This window comes from Loxodonta africana, chromosome 15 (genome assembly GCF_030014295.1).
Source record: "Loxodonta africana isolate mLoxAfr1 chromosome 15, mLoxAfr1.hap2, whole genome shotgun sequence".
Classification (NCBI taxonomy): Eukaryota; Metazoa; Chordata; class Mammalia; order Proboscidea; family Elephantidae; genus Loxodonta; species Loxodonta africana.
In genome coordinates, this window is record NC_087356.1 from 18,663,042 (window position 1) to 18,687,342 (window position 24,301).

Here is a 24,301-nt window from a genome sequence, read left to right on the forward strand (position 1 = left end):
GACCCACCACTACCACCAAATGTGAGCCCAGGGCTTTTTAGGGTGGGTAACATTGTGTGGAAGATGGAGGGAGGGTGGCAGGGACTGATGATCTAGTAGAGGAATGTGAAGGGCAACCCAAACAATCCTTTTTATCCCAACCAAGCACCTACTTGTAGGCTTCTATTCTTGCGGTCTTCCCTCTGACTAGTAGCTATAGCTGGTTTACTTCAGGGTACTGGTGAAAACTTCTAGGTTGCATTTTTCTTTTCCTCCTCAAAACCTCCATCTCTTAACAGACTAATCTTCTGAACTGGTTGAGAAGTTATAGTCTTAGTTCTTCAACCTTGGACTTTAGATTTGGTTTGTTATCAGCTCCCCTCTCTCCCCCAAGCCTACATTTTATAATTTACTTATATAAGTTTCATATTTTTTAAGGGTTGGTTATAAAAATTAGCAAGAAAGTCAACTTCATGTACCTTTAGTGTTGTTAAGAATATATTTCTTAAATGACTTACTCTCTCAGTGACCTTTTTAAAAATATATGCCGAGAGCCATGTGAGTCTGTGCCAACTAAGCAAACATTGACTTAGATTTTGTTAAGGGGAGATTATGATTTGAGCCACAGACTTGGTAAAGGTTAAAATGTGACGTTAATACTTACTGAGTGCACAGAATGTGCCAGGTACTGAAGGTTGTCTATAATTTTCACTACAGCTTTGAAAGGTAGGGGCTGGCAGCTCCCACCCCACCCCCTTTTTTTTTTAAAGGTAGAAACGAGGCTTAGAAAGGGCAAGGTCATGTAACTAGTAAATGGGAAATCTGAATTATTCTGACTCCAAATCCAAGATGTTCCATCTATACCATGCTGCCTCTTGAGACATACATGCATACATATATTGCCTTAAATCCCAGAATTAGGCAAGGTATACATAAGCGAAAAGATTTTTTGATACAATAGTAAATTTAAATAACTATAGTCATATATTCATCCCCTTGTAATGTAGTGCTCTTAATCTAAGTATGTTGATTTTCTGGGAAACATTTTTTTTTCTTTTTTATTGATGTATAGACAGCAAGTGCATAAATCTTAAGTGTACAACTGGATGAATGTTTACAAATATATGCACCTGTGTAACTATAACGCATATCAAGAGATGATAACATTAGCAGCACCCAGCGGACCCCTTTATGCCCCTTCCAGTCAGTACCCTGCCCCCATAGGTTACGACTATCCTGACGTATCACCATAGATTAGTTTTCCCTGTTTTGAATTTCATATAAATGGAATTACACAGTAGCCTTTTGTGTGTGTTTATCTGGCTTCTTTCACACATTATGTCTGTGATACGGTGTTACGTGCAGTAATAGTTCATTTCACTGCTATGTAGAATCCCATTGTCTGTATATACCAGTTTATTTTAACCGTTCTCCTGCTGATGGAGATTCGAGTTGTTTCCAATTAAGAATAAAGTTAGCATGACCAGTCTTGTACATGTCTTTCAGTGCACTTATGTACTCAGTTTTGTGAGGTATATGCTTGGTAATAAGGTCACGTGCATGTCAGGTTGTAGCAGATATTGCCAAACAGTTTTGAGTGTGCCAATTTATACTCCCATCAATAAAGTCTGAAAATCCCAGTTGCTCTACATTCTTGCCAACAGTGGGTATTGTTAGAATTGCTTTTGTTTTCGTTTTAGCTGTTCCGGTGATTGTGTAGTGGTATCTTACATGGTTTTAATGGGCATTTCCTTGATGACATTTCATATGCGTATTGGCCACTTGGTTATCCTTTGTGAAGTACCTTTTCACATATTTTGATAATTTTTCATTGGGTTGTCTCTCAATGATATTTTTAGGAATTCCTTACATATTCCAGATGTGAGTTCTTTGAGAGTTAAATGTATTTTGAGTATATTCTCCTAGGCAGTGGCTTGCCTTTTCATTCTCTTAATGGTGTTTTCTCTTACTTTGTTTTTTAATAAACAGAATTTTTTAATTTGAATGAAGACCAATTTTTCTTTTATGGTTAATGCTTTCTATGTCTTGTTTAAAACACTTTTGCCTTCTTTTAGAAGGTTAATTGTTTTACCTTTCACATGTAGGTCTGTGATCTATCTGGAACTGATTTTTGTGTAAGGTGTTAGGTAGAGTCAGAGATCATTATGGATATCCAGTTGACCTAACGCTAATGGTTGATAAGGCCATCCTTTCCCCGCCGTACTGCAGTGGCGTGTTTGTTATAAATCATACGAGCATGTGGCTTTAACCCAACTCTTGATACCTAGTAGTTTAAGTCTGCCAACTTTGTTCTTCTTGAGAAATAGTTTTTGAATGGCCAGCTAGTCTCAGATAATAGTTGGCCTCAAACCTCCTTTCCTCCTCTGCTTCAAAACCCACCTTGCCTCTTGACCACCTATCTCTCAGCCTTCGGCTCACCTTGTCTTCTCTCCCATTACCGTTTCAGACTTGGGAATAGAAGTCCTTAAACAAGTGCAGCTCCTCTTCCTATGGGGGAGTAATACTGAGTCACCTTCACCCATTGTATGCCCTACTACCCTGGCTCCTAATCTGGCACAGGGCTCAGAGTTCCACTGCTGATTACTGCTGGATTTCGGGGCTGTTCCCCAGATCCCTCTGTATCAAATTAATTTTGATAAAGGACCACCTATACCTGAATTCCTAAACTCAAGACACTTTGATTGTCCTAGTTTGTAATGTTGAAGGTTTGCTTTGGTTTGCATTTTTAATTACTGTTATTCACCTATATTTCTCCCTAGTCTCCCTGTAAGGATGTGATTTCCCATGGACAAATCTGCATAGTGCAGGAGACCTGCCCAGATTCTCTTACCTCCATGCTCTACCCACTTTTATGATACCCCAATACTTCCCAGCATTGAGAACGTCATGCCAATTATATGTTGATACCATGGCCTGAGTCTTCCTTGGCTGCCAAGCCTATACCCCATTACTTGTTTACTCTCTTCCAGCAGGCCTTAGAAGGAGCCCTGGTGGCACAATGGTTAAAGGCTTAGCTGCTAACCAAGAGGTTGGCTGTTGAACCCACATAGTGGCTCCATTAGAGAGAAGTCCTGGTGAAATGGACCTGTAAAGATTACAGCCCAGACCCTGTGGGGAAAGTTGTACTCTGTCACACAACAACAACAGGCCTTGGAAGAAGCAGACATAAAAATGGCAAGTTGAACACAACCTGCTCTTCACAAATACACAAACACTTGTTCAGATTATAAAGAAATTGGGCAACTGGTTGGGACTTCTTGTCTCTAGTTCATTCAGGAAGAAGAGACATTTATTGAGTTTGCAAAATTGGATGTGCCAGGCACAGTATTAAAGTAGCTCTTCTATCCTTTTTTCTCTTTCCTGTTAAGTAAAACCCACCAAACCCACTGCTGTCGAGTCAATTCTGAGTCATAGCGACCCTATAGGACAGAGGAGAACTGCCCCATAGAGTTTCCAAGGAGCGCCTGGCAGATTTGAACTGCTGACCTCTTGGTTAGCAGCCGGAGCGCTTAACCATTATGCCACCAGGGTTTCTGCTCCTGTCAAGTAGGAGCAGCTATTTAAAGCCTGTGTTGTCTGTGTAAAAAAGAAATGGGCTTGTCTGATCTCTTTGTTTGTAGATTTATTATACAAATAACACCTCAGTTAAACTTATTTTACTTAGAATTGGCCTTAGACATTGAAGGCTTTTTTTTTTTAAAGAAGGTTTCAAGCCTCTTCTGCGCTAGTTGGTTGACATTCTCAGCTGAGGAATGGGAGAGTGGCACCGTCTTAGATTTTGAAGGGTGAGGTTGGCCAGAACCAAGGCCCGCTGGAGAGGAACACACAGCTCAAATTCTTCTCATCAGTAGGTGACTCACTTTTGAGAAATGTGGAAATGTCTGTAGAGCCTGTCTCACTTAGAAGGAGAAAGAGGGAGTACCTTGCCAAAGTATGCCAGGAAGAAAAACTACTTTCTAATGTTTTGCTACCTTTGATTAGAAAGTTCCTGATAAAGATTTTTTTTTATTTGCGTAAACGTCTGAGTTGAAATAGGCCTTGAACCATTGAAATACTTCATATTTCAGTGAAGAGTTTTGGAAGAACCAATAGGTTTTCCAAGAAAGAAACATTATGGGTATTAAAAAAAAAAAATGAGGATGTATGATGGTAGAGCCAGTCTGGAAAGTAGTGTTGCATTTTTTTACGAAACTAAACATGCACTTATCGCAGGATCCAGCAGTCACACTTGAACATTTATCCCAGAGAAATGAGAACTTATGTTCACACAGAGACCTCTACACGGATGTTTGTAGCAGCTTTATTCATAATAGTAAAATACTGGAAATGTTTCTCAGCGGGTAAATGGTTGGACAAAGTGGTAAGTTCCTACAATGGAATACTACTTAGCAGTAAAAGGATTGAACTATTGATGTGTGGAACAACCAGAATGGACCTCAGGGCATTATGCTGAGTAAAAAAAAACAACTTGAAAGGGTTATATCCTGTATGGTTCATTTACATAACATTGTTGAGATGACAAATCTGTAGAGATGAAGGACAGATTAGTGGTTGCCAAGAGGCAGGGCTGGAGGGCCATTCTGTATATTGATAGTAGCGTTTACACAAATCTGTACACGGGATAAAATTGCATAGAACCGCACACGTACAAATACAGATGAATGTAAATTTTTTTTAAATGGTAAAAACTGAATAAGGTCTATGCCCATTGCCGTTGAGTCAATTCCAACTCATAGTGACCCTAAAGGACAGGGTAGAACTGCTCCATAGGATTTCCTAAGGAGCACCTGGTGGATTTGAACTGCTGACCTCTTGGTTAGCAGCTGTAGCTCTTAATGACTACACTACCAGGGTTTCCAAAGAAGGTCTATAGTTAACAGTAATGTACCAACAATGAGAATTTCCTGGCCTTCATATTATACTGTAGCTATATAAGATGTCACCATTGCTGGGAACTGGCCGAAGAGTACACAAGACTACTATTTTTGCAACTTTCTGTGAGTCATTTCAAAATAAGTTTAAACTTAAGGTATTATTAATATTTTATAAGTAACGTGTATTAAAACCAACACCCACTGCCATCGAGCTGATTCGGACTCGTAGCAACCCTATAGGACAGTTAGAACTGCCCCATAGGGTTTCCAAGACTATAAATCTTTTTACAGAAGAAGCAGACTCCCACATCTTTCTCCTGTGGAGCAGCTGGTAGGTTCAAACCACCAACCTTCCAACCAGTGTGTCACCAGGGCTCCTTATAAAATGTGCGTTTAAATGCATATATAATCCAAACCCAGTGCATATATAGGTACATATAAATTTTCTTGAGTGGCTGTTTTTCAATTTTTCATTGTGAAACAATCACAAACAAAAAGTTACAAGTTCAGTACAAATAACTTTTTTTTCTGAACACCTTTAGAGTATGTTGCGAATCTGTTGCTCCATCACCCCCAAATACTTCAGTGTGTATTTCCTATAGCCGAGGACATTCTCTTACATAACCACAATACTACCATCAAAATCAAGAAATTAGCATTGATATATTGCTGGTGTGTAATCCTTGGACCCCATTCAAGTTTCAGCAGTTGTCCCGATAATGACATTTGTAGAAAGGGGATCCAGCTGAGAATCAGGCGTTGTATTTAGTTGTCTTTTCTCTTTAGTCGTCTTCAATTTGGAACAGTTCTTCAGTCTTGATTTTCATGACCTTGATACTTTTGAGATTACAGGCCAGTTATTTTGTAGACTGCCCTTCCATTTGAGAGTGTCTGAAGTTTCCTGATGATCAGATTCAAGTTATATGTTTTGGGCAGGAATATTAAAAAAGTGACCCTGTGGTCCTCTCACTGCATCTCCTCAGGTGGTGCGTGGTTTGAATGTTTCTGTTACTTTGCTCATTTGATTAAGGTAGTGTCAGACTTGAGCATTGTAATGTTACACATCTTCCTTTTGTAATTAAGCATGTTGTAGAGAAATACTTTGTAACTATGCATGTATCATGTTCCTCATCTTTTAGTTTATTCACTTACGTATTTACATCCGGGAGGACCCATAGTTTATTATTTTATTCAGCGGGTTATACTCCATTATTTATTTAGTTTATTGCCCCCGATGTGGCCAGTACAAGCCCCTTCAAGCTGGTGTCTGTATCCTTTTGACAAGACCCCATCATTATGAATACTTTTCAATTTAAAAAGAGAGCAAGAGAAAAGAATCATGGCTGCAAAACATGCCATTGTAGGGATATAGCATAATTTACTTAATCCCTTTGGAGCATTTTTACATTTTGGATATTAGTTATCTTTGTACCTAAGTAGTAAGTTATACAAGCTTGTGCAAATATTCCCTTAGTCTATATTCGTGGAAATGGAGTTGATTGAGTCAGAGGGTTGTTTGTTGAAGAGCTTATACGTGTATAGCAAAAGTGCCTTCTGGAAGCCTTGTAACAATTTACATCTACAGCAGCAGTGTATGTGTGCAGGTGTCCCTTTCCTCATACTCTCATTAACAATCACAGAATATTTTTTTCTAAATTTTATTTACCGTTGAGAATATGCACAGCAAAACATATACCAATTCAGTTCTTTCTGCATGTACAGTTCAGTGACATTGATGACATTCTTCGAGTTGTGCAACCATTCTTACCCTTTTTTTCTGAGCTGTTCCTCCGTCGTTAACATAAACTCACTGCCCCCTAAGGTTCCTATCTAATCTTTTGGGTTGCTCTTGTCAATTTGATCCCATACAGGTAGTTCTTAAAAGAGCATAATCTCAAGGCAGACCTGTTTTTACTAGTTAAGCTAGATTATTCAGGTTTAAGAAGACTTCAGGTGATATATTTGGTTTAAGGTTTAAAGATTATCTCGGGGCAATAGTTCAAGGGGTTCATCCTCCCTTCCTGACTCCGGAAAGTATGAAACCCATGAGAATGTGAAATTCTGCTCTGTATTTTCCCCTTTTACGATCGGGATCCTTCTGTGGAACCTTTGATCACAACGTTCAGTAATGATAGCCAGGTACCGTCGAGTTCTTCTCGTCTTGTGGCAGAGGAGGCAGTTAGCCACACATTCCATTTCTTTCCTCCTACTCCTGACTCTCCTCTGCCGCTCCAGTGGAGTAGAGACCACTTCTTGTGCCTTGGATGGCCACTTGCAAGCTTTTAACACCCCCGACACTGCATGGCAAACTAGGAGGTGGAGCGGAAGCACTGAACACGTTATTAGGACAATTAAATGTGCTATTCCATGAAACCATGACACTAAACTTCCAAACCGAGGAATCTAATCTATGAGGTGTTTGGTTTTTCATAAGCAGCCTCATCAGCTACTCTTTGTTTTTGTCATTGTAAATATATCTATCGCACAACTTTTGCCAATTCAACTTTTTTACAGGTGTAAAGTTTAACAGCAATTACAATAATCAGCTACGCAACCCTACCCTTAATCAATGCGATTTTTCTGTCACCATTAGCCCCCTTTTCCCCCTCCCTCTCGCCCCTGGTAACCACCAATAAACTTTGGTCTCTGTACATTTGCCTTTCTTGTCTTTTTATATAAGCGAGGTCATACAATATTTGTCCTTTTGTGATTGGCTTATTCACTCAGCCTGATGTCTTCAAGCTCCATCCATAACTGTCACAGAATATTTTTAAATAACAATTTCATGGATCCCTTACTGGCGCAGATGGTTAAGTGCTTGACAGCTAGCTGAAAGGTTAACAATTCGAACCCACCCAGAGGTACCTCAAAAGACAGGCCTGGCAATCTGCTTCCAAAATGTCACCCTATGGAGTAGTTTTACTCTGCACACATGGGCTGGACTGAACTCAGCAGCAACTAACATCACCAATAAGAGTTTTATAATTACGGGCACACCGATAGAGGCGAAATTAGCCTGTCCACGAAGCATTAGGAGGGATTATCAGGACACTAAATGTGGGAAGAAAATATGGTTTTTATGTACCTTTTTTGTTTCTTGTTTTTTTCCCTTTTCTCTTTAAACCAGCAGCAGAAAAGAAGGGTATCTTAGAGCTAAAAACAGTTACTTCTTTCTTTATGATGCTCATTTCGTAAGGAAGATAAGTTAAAGTAGATACATTACAATGGAGTCTTTTACTTTTCTTATGTCTTGCTCATTTCTTGCTCGTTTCTTTCAAACAACTCCCATGACTGACCAGTCTTTGACCTCACAGATCCTTTTCAAAATTCTGAAGCTCTGACGTAAGCTCCAGGAGGCTTGGGTTCGTGTGCCCTTCTCTACTAACCAGCTGTATGACCTTTGCAAAAATTACCCACCAGTAGGCCTCATTTTCCATGTCTCTAAATTATGTGGTTTCTAAGGCACCTTCAAACTCTAAAGCTGAAAAATCTCACAAAATTTCATTCTGAAAGTTGGAAGTGACTTTTTCCAGCTTGCAAACCTGGTTTGATTCTACAGTAAACATTTTCCTTGTATATCCAGCTTGGTAACTGTGCGTTGCAGAAAAGCACCAGCTCAGTGTTTGGGGCTGGTTTTATTCTAGGACTTCGGTGGGCTGTTTTTGCATTGAATGTTAAGTCTGTCTTGTGACACTTTTGAGTCCTTAGCACAAATGGACAGAAGAGTCCAGAAACGCTCCATTTAAGAATTACTGTGTGGAAAGGAAGATACTATAAATCCATGAGTACGGGAAGGATTACTCAATAAATGGGATATGATGATTGGTGGGCTATTTAGAAAATATTATTAAGATGCCTGTTTTACATCATACACCAAAATAAGTTTTGGATGTATTAAAAATTAAATGTAAAACAATCACTATAAGACTAGAAGAAAATAGAAGTGAATTAACTTGGGTCAGAAATGAACACTGAAAAGCAAAGTGAAGAAAATATTTGTAGCAAATATTACAGATAAAAGTTTTGTCTTTTAATTTCAAAGAATTAATACAAATCCATAAAAGCACTGAGTCCCCAGTAAACTTGAAAGAGAACTTAAGAGAAAAAGCATATGCTCTGAGTTTTGTGGATATACTTTTTTAAGTGTATATTTCGAAATTCTCTGGAATTACCAAATTCAGTAATACCCTACCAATGCTCTTGGTAATGTAAAGTAGAATTTTTTTTCTTTTTGCCAATGTATTCTAGCTATATGTATATAGAATTTTTTGGTTTTATTATAGCTGTATAATCTCACTTAAGAAAAAAACAGTTTAAAAGTTTCAAAACAGAGCAGTGTAAATTTGCATTGTTTACAAGTAGGTTTAGGAGTCCCGGCTGGTAAAAACGGGTAAGTGCTGAACTACTGGCTGAAAGGTTGGAGGTTCAGACTCACCTAAAGGCTCCTCAGAAGGCAGGCTTTCCATCTACTTTGCACACATGGGGTTGCCATCAGTCAGAATCAACTCAACCTGAACTAAGAGCAACAAAGCAGCTTTGAGATAATTTTTAAAGGCCTGGTGTATGTAATCTGTCCTCTCCCCCCAAAAAAAAAACACTTTTTTTTTTTTTTTTTTTACAGGTGTGAATTAATTATTTGAAAGCACTTAAACAATGGAGCCAGACATCATTCGAATGTACTCTTCATCCCCACCACCGCTAGACAATGGAGCCGAGGATGACGATGACGATGAATTTGGGGAATTTGGTGGGTTTTCAGAAGTTAGCCCTTCTGGTGTAGGGTTTGTTGATTTTGATACCCCAGATTATACTCGTCCCAAGGACGAGTTTGTACCTTCAAACCATTTTATGCCAATTCATGATTTCTCAGAAAATGTAGATAGCCTTACAAGCTTTAAGCCCATTAAAAATGGCAATGATAAGGACATCACTGCTGAACTTTCTCCTCCTGGGAAAGGACAGTCTGATGTTTTACTTTCTGCCACCAGCACAGAACTAATTCCATCTAAAACTTTAGATATTTCCATTGATGGTCTGGAAAGTCCAGGAGATTTAAATAAAGCAGTGGAACAGAGACAGAATGTTGGAACACCTGAAAGTTTCTCTCCAGGAGATTTTAGAACTGATATGAACATTGTTCACCAAAACAAGCAGTTAGAGAGCTGCAATGGTGAAAAGGCTCCTTGTCTGGAGATTCTGACAAACGGGTTTGCAGTACCAGAAACTGTAAATCCTCAGGGAACAGATGATCTGGACACTGTAGCCGACTCAAAGGGACTAAAGCCTCTTAGCACTCAGAGCACTGAGTATAATTTTGACTCTGCACCTAGTCCTCCTGAGGAATTTGCAGATTTTGCCACATTTTCCAAAAAGGAAAGGATACAACTGGAAGAAATAGGATGTATAGTTTTAAATGATAGAGAAGCACTAACCGTTCAGGAAAACAATAAAATTAACAGAGTCAGTGAACTGAGTTGTGTAAAAGAAGTGTCTTTGGATAGAAGCTTTGGCAACAAAGGAGACACTGACAGAGAGGAACAGGTCTGTGTTCAGGAAGGAAGCATAGTGAGTAACAGAGGTTTCAGTACTGAGAAAGAAGGCTCTACAGCACTGCAACAGGATGAGCTTTTTAATTCTAGTGCTCCATCACATGCTTGGAGCTCGGTAGACACAGCTGATGATTCAGAAGCCAGTAGGAGAGAACAATGTAAAACTGAGGAAGAACCTGATTTATTTCCTTCTAAATGTGCTCACCTCTGCATGGATTTTATTAAAGCTAACGATGCTGGTAATGAAGTTGATTCTTCCAAAGAAGAAACTACAAAGTTTACTAATTCCCAAAGCCCCAGCATCGATCCCACAGAAGAAAATGTTTTAGACGATTCTCTAAGTATAAAAAATGGCGATAGTAGTAACGACTTTGTGACTTGCAACGATACAAATGAGGATGATTTTGGTGACTTTGGCACAGCCAGTGGCGCAACTCCACCTTTTGCCCCTGGCACTCAAGATTCCATGAGCGACATCACTTTCGAAGAGTCCTCAGAGCACTTTCCACATTCTGGTGAACCAGGTGATGACTTTGGAGAATTTGGGGATACAAGTGCTGTTTCTTGCCAAGAAGAAATGATATTTACCGAGTCAGACCTAAAACAGACTTCTGATAGTTTACCAGAAGGATGTCAGTTGGCAAGAAAGCCTCCTGGGGCAGGCATTGAGCCTGTTTCAAAACTGGAAAATGGGCAAGAAGGAGAGTTTGGCGATTTCGATTCTGTGCCAGATGATCAGGATGACTGCAGTGCTTTTCAAGACTCGGATGATTTTGCGGACTTCAGTTCAGCTGGCCCTAGTCAAGTCGCGGATTGGAACGCTTTTGAGGATGAGCAGAAAGAGAGTTGCTCTTGGGCTGCTTTTGGAGACCAGCAAGCTACTGAATCTCACCATCGAAAGGAGGCCTGGCAATCACATAGGACAGATGGAAATACTGCTACTCCAGGAACCCCCCAAAGCCACAGTGTCCCTTCAGCAACTTCCAGAGGAGCAGTGGCTACTGGCCAGTTACAGGAATCAGCCACTGCAGTTCAGGTATTTACAGATTTTCTCTATTTTGTCTGACATATTAATTGCTGTGGAGGCTTCTAATTTAGCTTTATTTTATTTATTTTTTTTATTTTTGCTAGGGTACCTGTTAAAGGAGTCTTTTTTTCTGACATACATTGCTTGCCTGATGTGTGGGTTAGTTATATTTCTGCAACTCTTTGGTAAGCTAAATAGTCCTAGGATAAAGCTTGGTAAGATTTTTCTTTATCTTAGTGAATTTAATAATTACAGAAATTCATCAATTTGGTGTTTTGGTTTGATTAGGAATGTAAATCATATTTATGTAAAACTCCATTCATTGGCAAAATAACCATTTAAGTGAATCCTTCAGTTTTTACCTTTACAGTGATTTTAAAAGAAGGTTGAACTGAGATTTAGTTTTGTTTGTTTTTTTTAACTTCGGAAAAAGATGTCTGTTAATTTTATCCATCAGAGGCTTAGGAGATTGAAGTACGGATTGGTTGTAAGAGAAAGTAAGCAGAAGTTGAAACCCCAGCCTGTGCTAAAGGCTATCATGAATTGAAAGATAGAAAAAGAATTTAGAAAATGCAGTTCGGACCTCATAACTTAGCAGCTGCTTTTAAAAGGCCTGGGGTGAGGGTGGGCATGGATTAAGGTTTAGACCTAGAACAAAAACACAGCCACAGATTGACTTATTGTGGTTGTATTTATTTGCTTATACTTTCTTAAAATGTGGATTTATGTTTGCTGTCCTTAAGGCATGGAACCCTGGTACACAGTTGTTAAGAGCTAGGGTGCTAACCAAAAGGTCAGCAGTGGCAGTTGGAATCTACCAGCCACTCCTTGGAAGCCCTATAGGGCAATTCTACTCTGTCCTATAGGGTCACTTTGAGTCAGAGTGGACAGCAACAGGGTTTGGTTGGTCCTTAGGGCATAGGTGTGTTTGGGAAAGTATTTTCACCACCTTCCCCTCACCCTTACCCCTGTATTTTATCCTTTTCAAGTCTAGGCTCATTTAGAGAAGATTCTCTAAGTTTTATTTTGACCTAAAGTAGCCCCAAGAAGTACAGGTACAGTTTGATATAAGGTTGTTCCCCAGCCTAGAGTTACACCATGTGCTAAATTTCACTTTTCCTCAGCCTGGGGAGCGGGGTAAAAGTGGGCGCTCCATTGAAAATCACAGCTTTATCCTGATAATTGATGTATTTAACTGCTGGTCCACAGGCTTATTTTAAAGATACTATGAAAACAATCAGAATCTATAAACACTGGTTTTCTAGGTATCTTTTGTTAAAAAAAACCATTTTCCCTTGGAAATATTTCCAGAGTCTTGAGTGTTAATCAAAATGATCCTACATCATTGCTTTGATACCTTTGACACAGTAAGATTTAGAGATATTACAGTATTACCAGTTGGTGTGCACAGCTAATCACTTCTCATTTGGCTTTATGTGTCTGAATAGTTTAATTTCCTAATGCAGGTATTACATGGCTTGGCTAATGTATATTACTCCTGTCTTGTAATTTATTATTGAAGTAGAAGCTTGCAGTTTTAAACAAGTAATGAGCTAATTATAATGCAAAGTGAAGACTGTTGGTTTTGACCTAACCCACTCACTGTTTAGTTTCATCTTACTACTAGAGAAGAGGGTGACACTAGTATCGAATGATCTTTAGTTGGTAGCGTTAGAACTTTGACATAGTGTGACCACTCAGATAGGGGTTCCTTGCATCATTTATGTATAATTTGGCCATTGGACCATAGAGCATAATGAAGCACATGGACTGTTTGAAATCTGATGGGTCCAAGTTTGAATGTTGACTCAGCTTTATGATTTTGGTCAAGTTACTTCCCTGAACTCAGTTGTCCAAAAAAAGGGGATGATACCTACTTCAGAGGATTTTCGCAAAGATAACATAAAAGCAAATGAGAAAATGAGTGAGAAAAAAAATCAGTCTGCTGAAAAATTGGAATTTTGTAGTATGATTCAATTTATAAAAAAAACACAAAAACTGCATAGATGTGGTAAGATGCATAGAGACTCCCCGAGATACGTTTGAGAACCAGTGGGTGAGCTGGTTTTGCTGAATGAGTTAAGTAAATTGGAGCAGAATTTTGGAGATTGATGTTGTGGAGGAGAGACTGCAGGAAGGGACCCAGAATGGTGGGAAGGAAGTTGGGGTAGGAAAGTGGGTAAGCCCTGCCGCAGGAGTGGCCAAGTAAAGTGGGTCAAGGTTATGCGGTGACTCCCATTCTTCCCCTGCTGTGGTGATGGAGATCCGTGGTCTGCAGTTCTTCCTTGGCCTCCATGTTCTGCTGGAAAACTGCATTAATCTAGTCTCCTTACAGAGGTTTCGATTTATTGGTATTTTTCTGAAAATGCTTCTCCTAATTGCTGCAGTGTTGAGGACAGCACAGAAATCCTTACATATCAATGGCAGGAAACATTAGGTTTTTGATGGTAAAACTTGAAATGATTTACTCCTGTTGAATCCTCCCTGGATGCATCTAACACCCAGAACAGAGTGCCATCAAGTGGTTTTGTCCAAATCCTGCTTCGACAAAGTGTTGTGAGGCTCTTTTAGAATTCAGAACCCAATAAAAGCCATATGGTGAACATTTATTGAGAAATACACATTCTTCTCCCTTGGGTGATTTTTTTTTTTTTTTTTTTTTTACCCCTGAGACCCCAGAGTTCAATAGATCTCATTCTGTTGTCAACATTCTCATAAATTGTTGAGAAAAGCAAGTGTTGGTATCTCCATTGTACAGATGGGAAATAAGCGAAAACTGTCTTTTGTTTTTTTCAGTTTTAGAGCTAACCTTAAGATTTAAAACAAAACAAAATGACAGCAACAACAACCAAAAAGCCCTCCCTCATCTCAAAGCACTCCTCTTTTCCAAAAGACTATTATGAATATTATTCCAGTGATTTTCAGTTTTTTTAACTTTTAATGTCTTAGAAAGGAATCTTGGTTGAAATAGCGGAAACACCTTTTTCTTCATGTATGGTAAAAGAAATAATGTCATAAGCACTGCATTTAATCTTGAACTATTGTAAATTTTTAAATATTCTGCTGGGTGTTGTATGAGAATTTATGTAATTGGTAGCTAATCTGTTTATATTAATTGGCTATCTAAAAGGAGGCTGTTAGCCATCTAATTGATAATACTATTGGGAAAACATTATTAGATGAAGATTCATTTTTGAGAGCTTTAAAAATTAAGAGTATCACAAAAAAGAAGCCTCACTAACGCTTTAGTTTATATTGTTCCTGGATTATTTAAAGTTGTTGGTTTATTCACCAGAAAGTCAGTCTTCTCCAGCTGAGAACTATATTTTCACCTTCATTTATTTAATCATCTACCTAAGATTTGTATAGATCTTCCCTTCAGTGGGTGAACACTTGAACTTGTGACTGACAACAGAAAAGTAAGCAACAAGGGAATTGAGACTTAGGGCTTTGGCCTTACTGCTCTTTGCTTGTTTGAATAGCATTTCCTTTTGCTGTTTTTCCCTCAGAAGACTTTTGACATTCTGGTCTTTAATTCCAGCATAGAAATACTTCATTAGGTTGATTGCAGAAATCATGGAGAAGGGGCAGACCATCGTTTTAGAGCGTGCTGAGTATGACAGTTAGTTGCTCTTGTTTTTTTATAGCTTGAAATTGGGGATTGCCAAGTATACAATTGTAGATTGTACTTGATATCTTACTTAATATTTAATGGTGGGGAGGCATAAGGTATCCTCTTAAATGGAAGATTAAATTACCCAGTGGATTTTATGTTTCTTTTAAGCTTCCATTTAAGTGCAAGCACCTAGTGCTGTCAATATTAAAACTATTGACATTCATTAACTTCTGTTCCTAAGCAAAAAAGGAAAAAAATAACTGGAAATATGTTGAAAGAGCTTTAAGAGTTACCTTAGATATAAGGTGCTTTAAAGGAGATGTGCATTTGAGGGGTCCAGAAGCCTAGGTGCTAGTTACACCCCTTTGAAAAGCTGAATGTGACTTATAAGAGGCTTTATGTTTTTATACTTCCATGTTGTTATTTGTAATAGAGGGAACACCATATGCCCATATTTAGCTTTCAGGATTTTTGGAAGACTTGTAACCTGTTTGTGACTGAGACACACCATTTGGGAAGCTCTGCATTAAATAATATGGCTAATTTGCACCAGTGGATAAAATGAAATGACAGCTTATAAACTCAGGCCTTTCTTCCCCCACCCCAAGACATGGAGATTTGACAGAACTGCAGAGTGGTGGAAGTTGTGAATTTATACAAGATGCTTTGTCTGCATTGATGAATCAAACCATCAGATAGTTAATTGTTTTTGCTTGCCCAGAAAGCGAATCTGGTTTGAAAAAATAAAATAATTGTGGAGACATTCAAGGTCATGGAAGATCCTGATAGGAAAACAAATATATGAGAAGATTGGGAAAGAGGAAAATGCTATAAAAGCCAGTGCACCTCAGTATGACTTTTGGGGGCCCCTCTCCTCCTCCATTAAAAAAAAAAAATTATATAATTCTATTTTATGACAGTTGATATAAAGATATATTAGCTGTTAAAACATTATTATATACCCATAAAAGGATTTTGAGTCCTGGGCCCTGTGCCTGCTTAGGTAAGTTGGCCCTGGGTGTATATAGAGGTTAAAAGCAGGACTCGGGGGTCACACTGCCAGATTCAGGCCCAGGTTTTGGCACTAACTTGCATTAGCAATTTCCTTAAGCCTCAGATTTAGAGAATAATTACAGCACTTACTTCAAAACTCTCAGGCAGACAGAATAAAGTTGTGCACGTAAAGGTGCTTACACCACAGAGCCTGGCATGTGATAGGTGCTCAGTAAACGTTAGCTGTTACGGGATAACCTCAGAAATGAACTTACGGAAAATGGTTTTCAGGAAGCATAGGAATCAGTGTTGCCAATTGGGTTTTTTCCTGGAACAGTGGAAAGTAATAAGGAGGCAAGACAGAATTTGTGTGGAAGTGCCCCCAGCTCTGGCTCAGGTCAGTATACTCACCTGTCGAGCTATTTTGAGAGCAGATGCTGCCACTCTGGGCTAGTTCCTGTTCTCAGAATAGTTAGGACAGGCGGCCTTCTGATCACAAGTGCACTTCTGTCTGGTGACCTCCTCCTTTGGGTTTATCGCATTGGCCACTGAGAGAGAGAATAAAAAGGGAGCCTTGGACTTTCTCGAAGAACATTTGAAGAACGTTTGACTTTCAATCGGACATGTATCACAGCCAGACATCTTAAAACGTTTAATGGCCAGGTGTGTAGCTGTTTGCAAGGCTTAAAATGTGGTATACATATGAATAGAAGGACAGACCCGAGTTACGCAAACTGGTATTCAGCTAACCAGTCACCAGTTTCTTTATTCCCAGTTGGAGGAAGAAGTGATGGTTATTTTTCCCCTTTGTACTTTGGAGTTGAAGGTGTTTACAATTCAAGTAATTGGTGTGAATATTATTTTATTTCATTTCCTGGTGAGTTAGTATTGTAACCTCAGTTAAATATTTAGTGTGTGCAGAATGTGTGCACTTATTTGTTACCCTTATACTCACTAGGGTACAACACTGACTCCGTAATAAAAATGTACAATTTGCTTTACTGAAAACTAACATTCTAGTGTTAGATAAATAGTTTGCTTTTTAAAATACAGTCATCACCTCAGCAGTTAGTGTCTCAGGGCTTCGCTTTCTTCATCTGCAATGTGGAGATAATACTTATCTCGTGGGTTTCTTTTAGAAGACTCATCAAGTAATCTATGTACAGCGTCAAACATATTAGGTAATACATAGAAGACATTCAGCTATTGTTATTTATGTATGTTATAATTATATAGATACACCCAGCCTACCGACAAAAATGATACCGGTGGCTTACAGTAAGATAGACTTTCATAAGTAGAACAGATATGCCCCCTGCAGTCTCAAATAAAAGTCACATGCTTTTTTTTTTTTTTTTTTTAATCTAGTGCACACTGATGTAGCCAGCATCTGTGGAATACTAACTTTGTAGGAATCTAGGTCCCAGCAATTCCAGAATTACACATGGTCCCTGCCCACAAGGCTGCTGTAGTTTTTAGAACTCAGACTTAAACCTGCTCTCCCAACAATATTGTGCTGTGGTTAAAACTCTGAAGCTGGACTTCCTGGCATAGAAGTCTGCCTCCTTAGTTAATATTCATGTGACCATGAGCAAGTTACTTCAACCTGTCTGTGCTCTGTTTTTGTCATCTCTAAAACGGGGGTAATAATATTACTATTACCTCCTTCATATGGTTTCTAATAGACTTAAGAGAGTCAGTATGTGCAGAGCATTGAGAATAATGCCTGGTACACGGTGACCACTACGTAAGCATCAAACCGAAACCGTCGTACATCATATCAGGCCTTTTGTACTTTCTGACCAGGTTTCAAAGAACCTTCTTTTCATCTTTTGTTGAATTTAGGCCCTCAGTTTCCTGAACTGAATTATACTTGTCTTATTTGCTTTACATACATATTTGCTTTACATACAACACCGTGGCTGCAACAATGGACTCAAGCATAACAACAATTATGAGGATGGCGCAGGACCAGGCAGCGTTTTGTTCTGTTGCACGTAGAGTCACCGTCAGTCAGAACTGACTCGATGGCACCTAACAACAACAACAACAACATGCTGCTGTATCTGCCTAGAGAAACTGGAGTTCAACCAGGCCAACTTTGTCGCAAATTCCAAATAATGGAGTATAATTTTTTTTTTGGACTTTTACATCTAATAAAATTCACAGGTACTATAATGTATTATTAACATCTTTTTCTGAGTTAATCAGATATAAGATATTTTAAAAATTAGGTGATACTCTTGTTGACTCAAGACCAAGAGTAGACCTGTTATGGCTGAATATTTTATAAAGGAACAGGCATTCACTTAAGCAGGTGTAATATGAAAGTTTCTTTTTGCTCATCCACAGAATAAATCCATGTTTAAATAATATTTTGCTTTGTTGAGTTTGTAATTGTGATGTGATTTAATTTATTTATTTGGTCTAAGGCTGTTGTGTGTATTAAACTATCCTTAGCTCATAGTGTTGAGAGAAAAAAAACTGTATATACTTAAAAATGGTTAAAATTATTTAGTGAAGTTACCACACACACACAAAAAAACTTGAAACTTTTGCCATCATCACAGTTTCAATATATTATCTCAGATGCTCAAATATTATGCTCAAAATGATGACTTTTAAAAAATGTAGTGTCTGATTACAGCACAGTTTTGGAAAATTTGTTTCTTGAAAGAAACTTGTCTGCGTGATGACAAGAGACACTATTCCTATCTGTGGTAGGTTAATTCCTTCTGTTAGTTCTATTGTTGTACTTATCAAGTTTTGGACTATGTCCTGTCATATTTTTGAACTTTTAACTTTGCTTCTTTGGAAGAAAAATACTCTTAAACACTCTTAAGATTGTGGTTTGTATACTTTGTATTTTATTTTATCTACACTTTGTATTTTATAATGCAGTCAAGATTTAAGTCACAAGTACCAAGTCAATCAAAATGTTTACTAGTTTCCAACATTTAAAAACCACAAGGAATAGCAGTAAGAGGTTCTATTTATATAAAAGGTTCTTAAAAATAGACATTAAAAAAGTAGGTCTTCCTCTCCCCTCCCCCCACAATGCAAGAGGAAGATCTCTGGGAGGATACAAAATACTTGGATTATTTCACGTCTTCTTCTGTCATAATGGTAGAAGTTGATAGAGATAAGTACTTTCATAATGATTTAAAACGCTAAATAGCTATAGAGAAACATCCTTAGTAAGCTTGGAGCCTAGTTTTGACACTATTACCTGACAAGCCACTGTGTCTTTTTGTATCATCTGTATAATAGCAGTAATCCGAAAAAAACCAAACGCATTGCCGTCGAGTCAATTCTGACTAAAATGGACTCTATAGGACAAAGTAGAACTGCTCTATAGGGTTTGCAAGGAGCAGCTGGTGGATTCGAGCTGTTAACCTCTGTGCCACCAGGGCTCCAAAGCTTCCACCTCTTCAGTGACACACTAGGTGCTAGTATTTAATCCTCTAATTCTACATCTACCCTGGAAGGTAGGCCTGAAACTTCCAGTTTATAAATGCAGAAACTGAGTCTCTCCTGAAGTGTTGTAATTCCATCATTCGTTTGCTTACTGGAACACAGTAGTGAGTGAAACGTGGCATTATTTATTATCTGAGCAAGGTAGTAGTGAGAAACTCATTTTAAAGGATGTCCTTACCATCAAACTGGCTTTGTGATAGTTCAAAGATGATTTTCTTTTAAAAGTGAAATGTCAGGAGAAATTTAATTTTAATCATAATCTTGGCTAATTCTGTTAGCCACATTCTTGCTGAATTCTTGAACAGTTCCCTCTTTTTGGTTCAGTTAATGGACTCTGGTTATTTGAATCTTGTTGTTTATTTATTGCTCTACCTCGGGGGCCAGCAAACTATGACCCATGGGACAAGTCTGTCTTGTCACCTTTTTTTGTAAATAAAGTTTTGCTGGAACACAAACCAAACCAAACCCACAGCCGTCAAGTCGATTTAACGAGCCTACAGGGCGTAGAGTTTCCAAGGAGCGCCTGGTGGGTTCGAACTGCTGACCTTTTGGTTAGCGGCCAAAGCACTTAACCACTATATGCCACCAGGGTACGGCTACATTTATTTGTTTATGGGGAGCCTGCAAAACCTAAAATGTTTACTATCTGGCCCTCAGTAGAAAAGATCCCGTACCCCTGCCCTCTTCTACCTCACTCAGGAAAAGATTTGATGCAATCAAATTTAATACCTAGTCCTAAAAATATATAGAACTTGCTCTTTAAATTTCCATGTAATGTACAGTGAATCCAGTGAGAGCCAGAACTCGGCAGGACTGCCTTGTTTTTCTGGTCTCGCAAGTTTTCTGCCTTTGACAGAATACAGTCTTTACCACTTTCCTCTCGCTCATTTTAGGGGAATATATTTGAGTTTTCCTTCTCTGACAGGTTTCTGCCTTACACAGGTTCCGCTTTTGCAGGTTTTACCGGGTATTCTTTACGGGAGAACGTTGGGGACAAAGTGAAAGTTGAAGTGATACGGTTAATGTTTAGTTTTCTCAAGAACATTCTGCTAATTTGAGAATTTGCTCACTGGTGTATTTACAACCTGGTTTTTTTTTTTTTTTTTTCTTGGCGCGGGGGGAGGTATTGCCCAAATAAGTGAATGTATCTTGGGGTCATTTCTTTCTTCCTGTGATAAAAGTTTTTTTTCTATCCCATTAAAAGGATAACAAAAGAGGATACAAGAAAGATTCTGTATTAATTTACAGAGAACTAAAATTTGGTCTTGTGTGAGTTTTTGTTTACCTTCCCTACCCCTGAGGAGCTAGTGCTGCATCATGTTTCCAATTAGAAGGTTACGGTTACCTGATCCTTCTCCGAGTCAGCTCTGCCCCTGCCCTCTGTGGAAGAGAGGGAGTGCCAAGTCCCCTGGATGCGCTCAGGTTTCACAGGCCTTGGGATCGCAAGTCTCCCCTCTCCTTTAGGTTTCATAATTGATAGTGAGAACCTTTCCCATCTCTCACATGTGAATATAATGAAGGTGTTAGAGTGACTTATGTGGAGATCACAGAAGAGCACCCCGAGACTAATTATGCGGCGTTCAGCTTTTTGCCCTGATGCTGCATCCGAAAGAGATTTTGGTTTGGAAAATCCATTTGGGAAAATGTTTCCTTTTGTTTTTCATTTCTCTGGTTGCTGACTATACTACACTACAGAAATCAGGTGTTACATTGTTTTTATTACTTGGCAGCAAGTACAAACACGTGGCATTTTCTTGTCCACCGAGTACCATTTCGGTAGTGCACTTAATCTTCCAGAGGCTTTAACTCATTAAGAGTTTGTATTCCTATCTGATGTTTAAGTAGTAAATTGTGCTACGTTGAAAACCATCTGACATGTATCTGAAATACAATTAGGAAAGTGGGAATAAATGTCACTGTAGGTTGCACGTGTAGGCTAAATCTAGCAGCACCCCAAAAATGTAAGTTAATTTAAATCCAACAAGTTTTAATTAATAAAAATACTCCAGAATACCAAGAGATTTATCTGTCTGACCTTGGTGAAAATACTCTAGGGAATATTCAGGCTTTGCTTGAAAGGAAGGTAGTTTTCTATTCAAAAAATACAAACATGCGCCGTAGAAGAATAGAGAAATAGAATTTCTAAAAGATAAATCATGAAAATAATAAATGAACTGCTGAATTTCTTATGTAAAAATTGAGACATTCTTTCCTACTTTGGCTTATACTGTTGGCAACAAAGGTATTTTTTTAAAGGCTTCCAAATTTCAAGTGTCTGGGTCCAAAAAAAGGGTTCTTACTCCGCTATACTACCATAATACTTTTCAGGCGCATCCAATCTCATCGTTCCTAAATCTACAGTATGTAAATGGTGGTGAGCGATATCTCAGTGTGGTGGAGAAGAGTATGAATGATGCCGGCTGTCAAGTTTGGTTGTTTTGTTTTAGGCAGATTATTCAAACTTCGAGATCACTTTTTCACTGTACAACTCGGTCATATTTCTTCTTTATAGAATTTTAAAAAGGATTAAATAAGATAATGTTTGTAAAGTACCAGGTATGATACGGGGCATGTAGCTACATGTATTTGGCACCTGCTGTATTAACACCATGATTATTGACAGTAATGTAACATCTAGAACAAACGTTCTATAAGTGGTACTTATGTTCCTTTCATTCGGTATTTCGGTACCTGAGTGGTGATTTCAGTGGGGAAGGTGTGTACGTGTTAAGGATAAGACTATGACATTATTAAAATTAGAGAAATGAAAATAAACCTTTGGGGGGGTGTTTTGATGCAGACAACTTTACTAAACCGCCTGGAGCGAATTTTCGAAGCATGTTTTCCTTCCGTATTTGTCCCTGAAGCCGAAGAGGGAGTTACTTCTCTGAAGCACCTGCTGGAAGCAAGCACCTTGCCGGTAAAAACAAGCGAGGCCTCAGCTGATAGTGGGTGAGTCGTAGACAGGTTTTGGATAGCGTGTGTTTTTGTTAGTTTCAATTGTTCCAATTTATAAGCTGATCTTAAAACCTTAAGATTTTTAAACATTAATTATCTTAAAACATTAAGCTTAGAATGAAGAACCCCTGCCTCTCCACTTTTGAGCTTTTCCTTTTATTATTTCTAAAGCAGAATTCTGCTCAGTCAACTTTATTATGTATTCTCTCTCAATTTCCTCATATGATGTGAATTTATATTACACCTGCTCGTCTCCTTTTTTAGTTCTCCCAATACACTTATCACAGTTTTTAGTCAAATTGTTATTTGGTATTTTCATTGTTAGAATCATGTAAATATTATACACTGCCAAGCCACTGTTTTCTTTATAGTACACCTTTTTCCTAGACTTAATAACTACCTGTTTTTTCTTCATTTACTAGGTTTTTCCATATTCTCCAGCAGCCTATGAATATAGTTTTATTTTTGATCAAACATGTGAGGCTGCATGTTTTCCTATTCCAATCTGGAATTGTTTCAGTCTAGGCCTCTCACACACGTGTTGTCCTGGTACTTCCCTCACTTAGGCACCATTTTGGTGGAGCACATTCTCTTATGGCTTCCTGTGGATAAGGGTACATGGTGGGGGGAGGGCGCGAATTTTATTTTATTCCACCTTCACAAGGCTGCGGGAATTGATGGAATACCAATTGAGATGTTTCAACAAATAGATGCAGTGCTGGAGGCACGTGCTCACTCATCTATGTCATCAAATTTGTCAGACAGCTTCCTAGCCAGCCAACGGGAAGAAATCCATGTTTGTGCCCATTCCAAAGAAAGGTATTCCAACAGAATGTGCAATATCATTAAAAATTAGCAATATCATTAATTTTACACAAAAGTAAAATTTTGCTGAAGATAATTCAAAAGCAGTTGCAGGAATACATCAACAGGGAACTGTCGGATGGATCTTGCCTGAAAGCAGAGACTACCAGAAAAGTGTTTTCCCGTGTTTTATTGACCATGCAAAGGCATTTGACCATGTGAATCATAACAAAGTAGGGATAACATTGTGAAGAATGGGAATTCCAGAACAATTAATTGTGCTCATGAGGAGCTTGTACATAGATTAAGAGGCAGTTGTTCGGACAGAACAAGGGGATACTGTGTGATTTAAAGTCGGGAAAGGTGTGCGTCAGGATTGTATGCTTTTGCTATACTTATTCAGTCTGTATGCTGAGCAAATAATCTTCAGAAGCTGGACTATATAAAGAACAATGGAGCATCACGACTGGAGGAAGACTCACTAATAGTCTGCAATATGAAGATGACACAACCTTGCTAGCTGGAAGTTAAGAGGACTTGAAGCACCTACAGATGAAGATCAAAGACTACAGCCTTCAGTGTGGATTGTACCTCCGCATAAAGAAAGCAAAGATCCTCAGAGCTGGACCAATAAGCAACATCATGATAAATGGAGAAAATATTGACATTGTCAAGGATTTCATTTTACTTGGATTCACAATCAACACCCATGGAAGCAGCAGTCAGGAAATCAAACGATACATTGCATTGGGCAGATCCGCTGCATTGGGCAAAGTCCTCTTTAAAGTGTTAAAAATCAAAGATGTCACTTTACGTATTGAGGCGCACCTGACCCAAGCCATGGTGTTTTCAGTCGCCTCATATGCATGCGAAGCTGGACAGTCAGTAAGGAAAACTGAAGAAGAATTGATGCCTTTGAATTATGGTGTTGGCAGAGAATATTGAACATACCGTGGACTGCCAAAAGAACGAGCAAATCTGTCTTGGAAGAAGTAGAGCCACA

General features: G+C 38.6%; 1 protein-coding gene across 5 annotated transcripts in view; it reads left to right on the plus strand.

Annotated features, from left to right (window-relative positions):
* AFTPH (aftiphilin) overlaps positions 1–24,301 on the plus strand; it is a 71,069-nt gene that overhangs the window by 19,182 nt on the left and 27,586 nt on the right. For all 5 annotated transcript variants that reach the window (XR_002786675.2, XR_010317922.1, XM_023552694.2 and 2 more), the window contains exons 2-3: positions 9,496–11,459; positions 22,337–22,488. Coding sequence is in view for 3 of the 5 variants with exons in the window: in XM_023552694.2 (XP_023408462.1) it covers positions 9,528–11,459; positions 22,337–22,488 (2,084 nt within the window). In the remaining 2 variants the exon portion in view is untranslated. The remainder of the gene's footprint in view (positions 1–9,495; positions 11,460–22,336; positions 22,489–24,301) is intronic.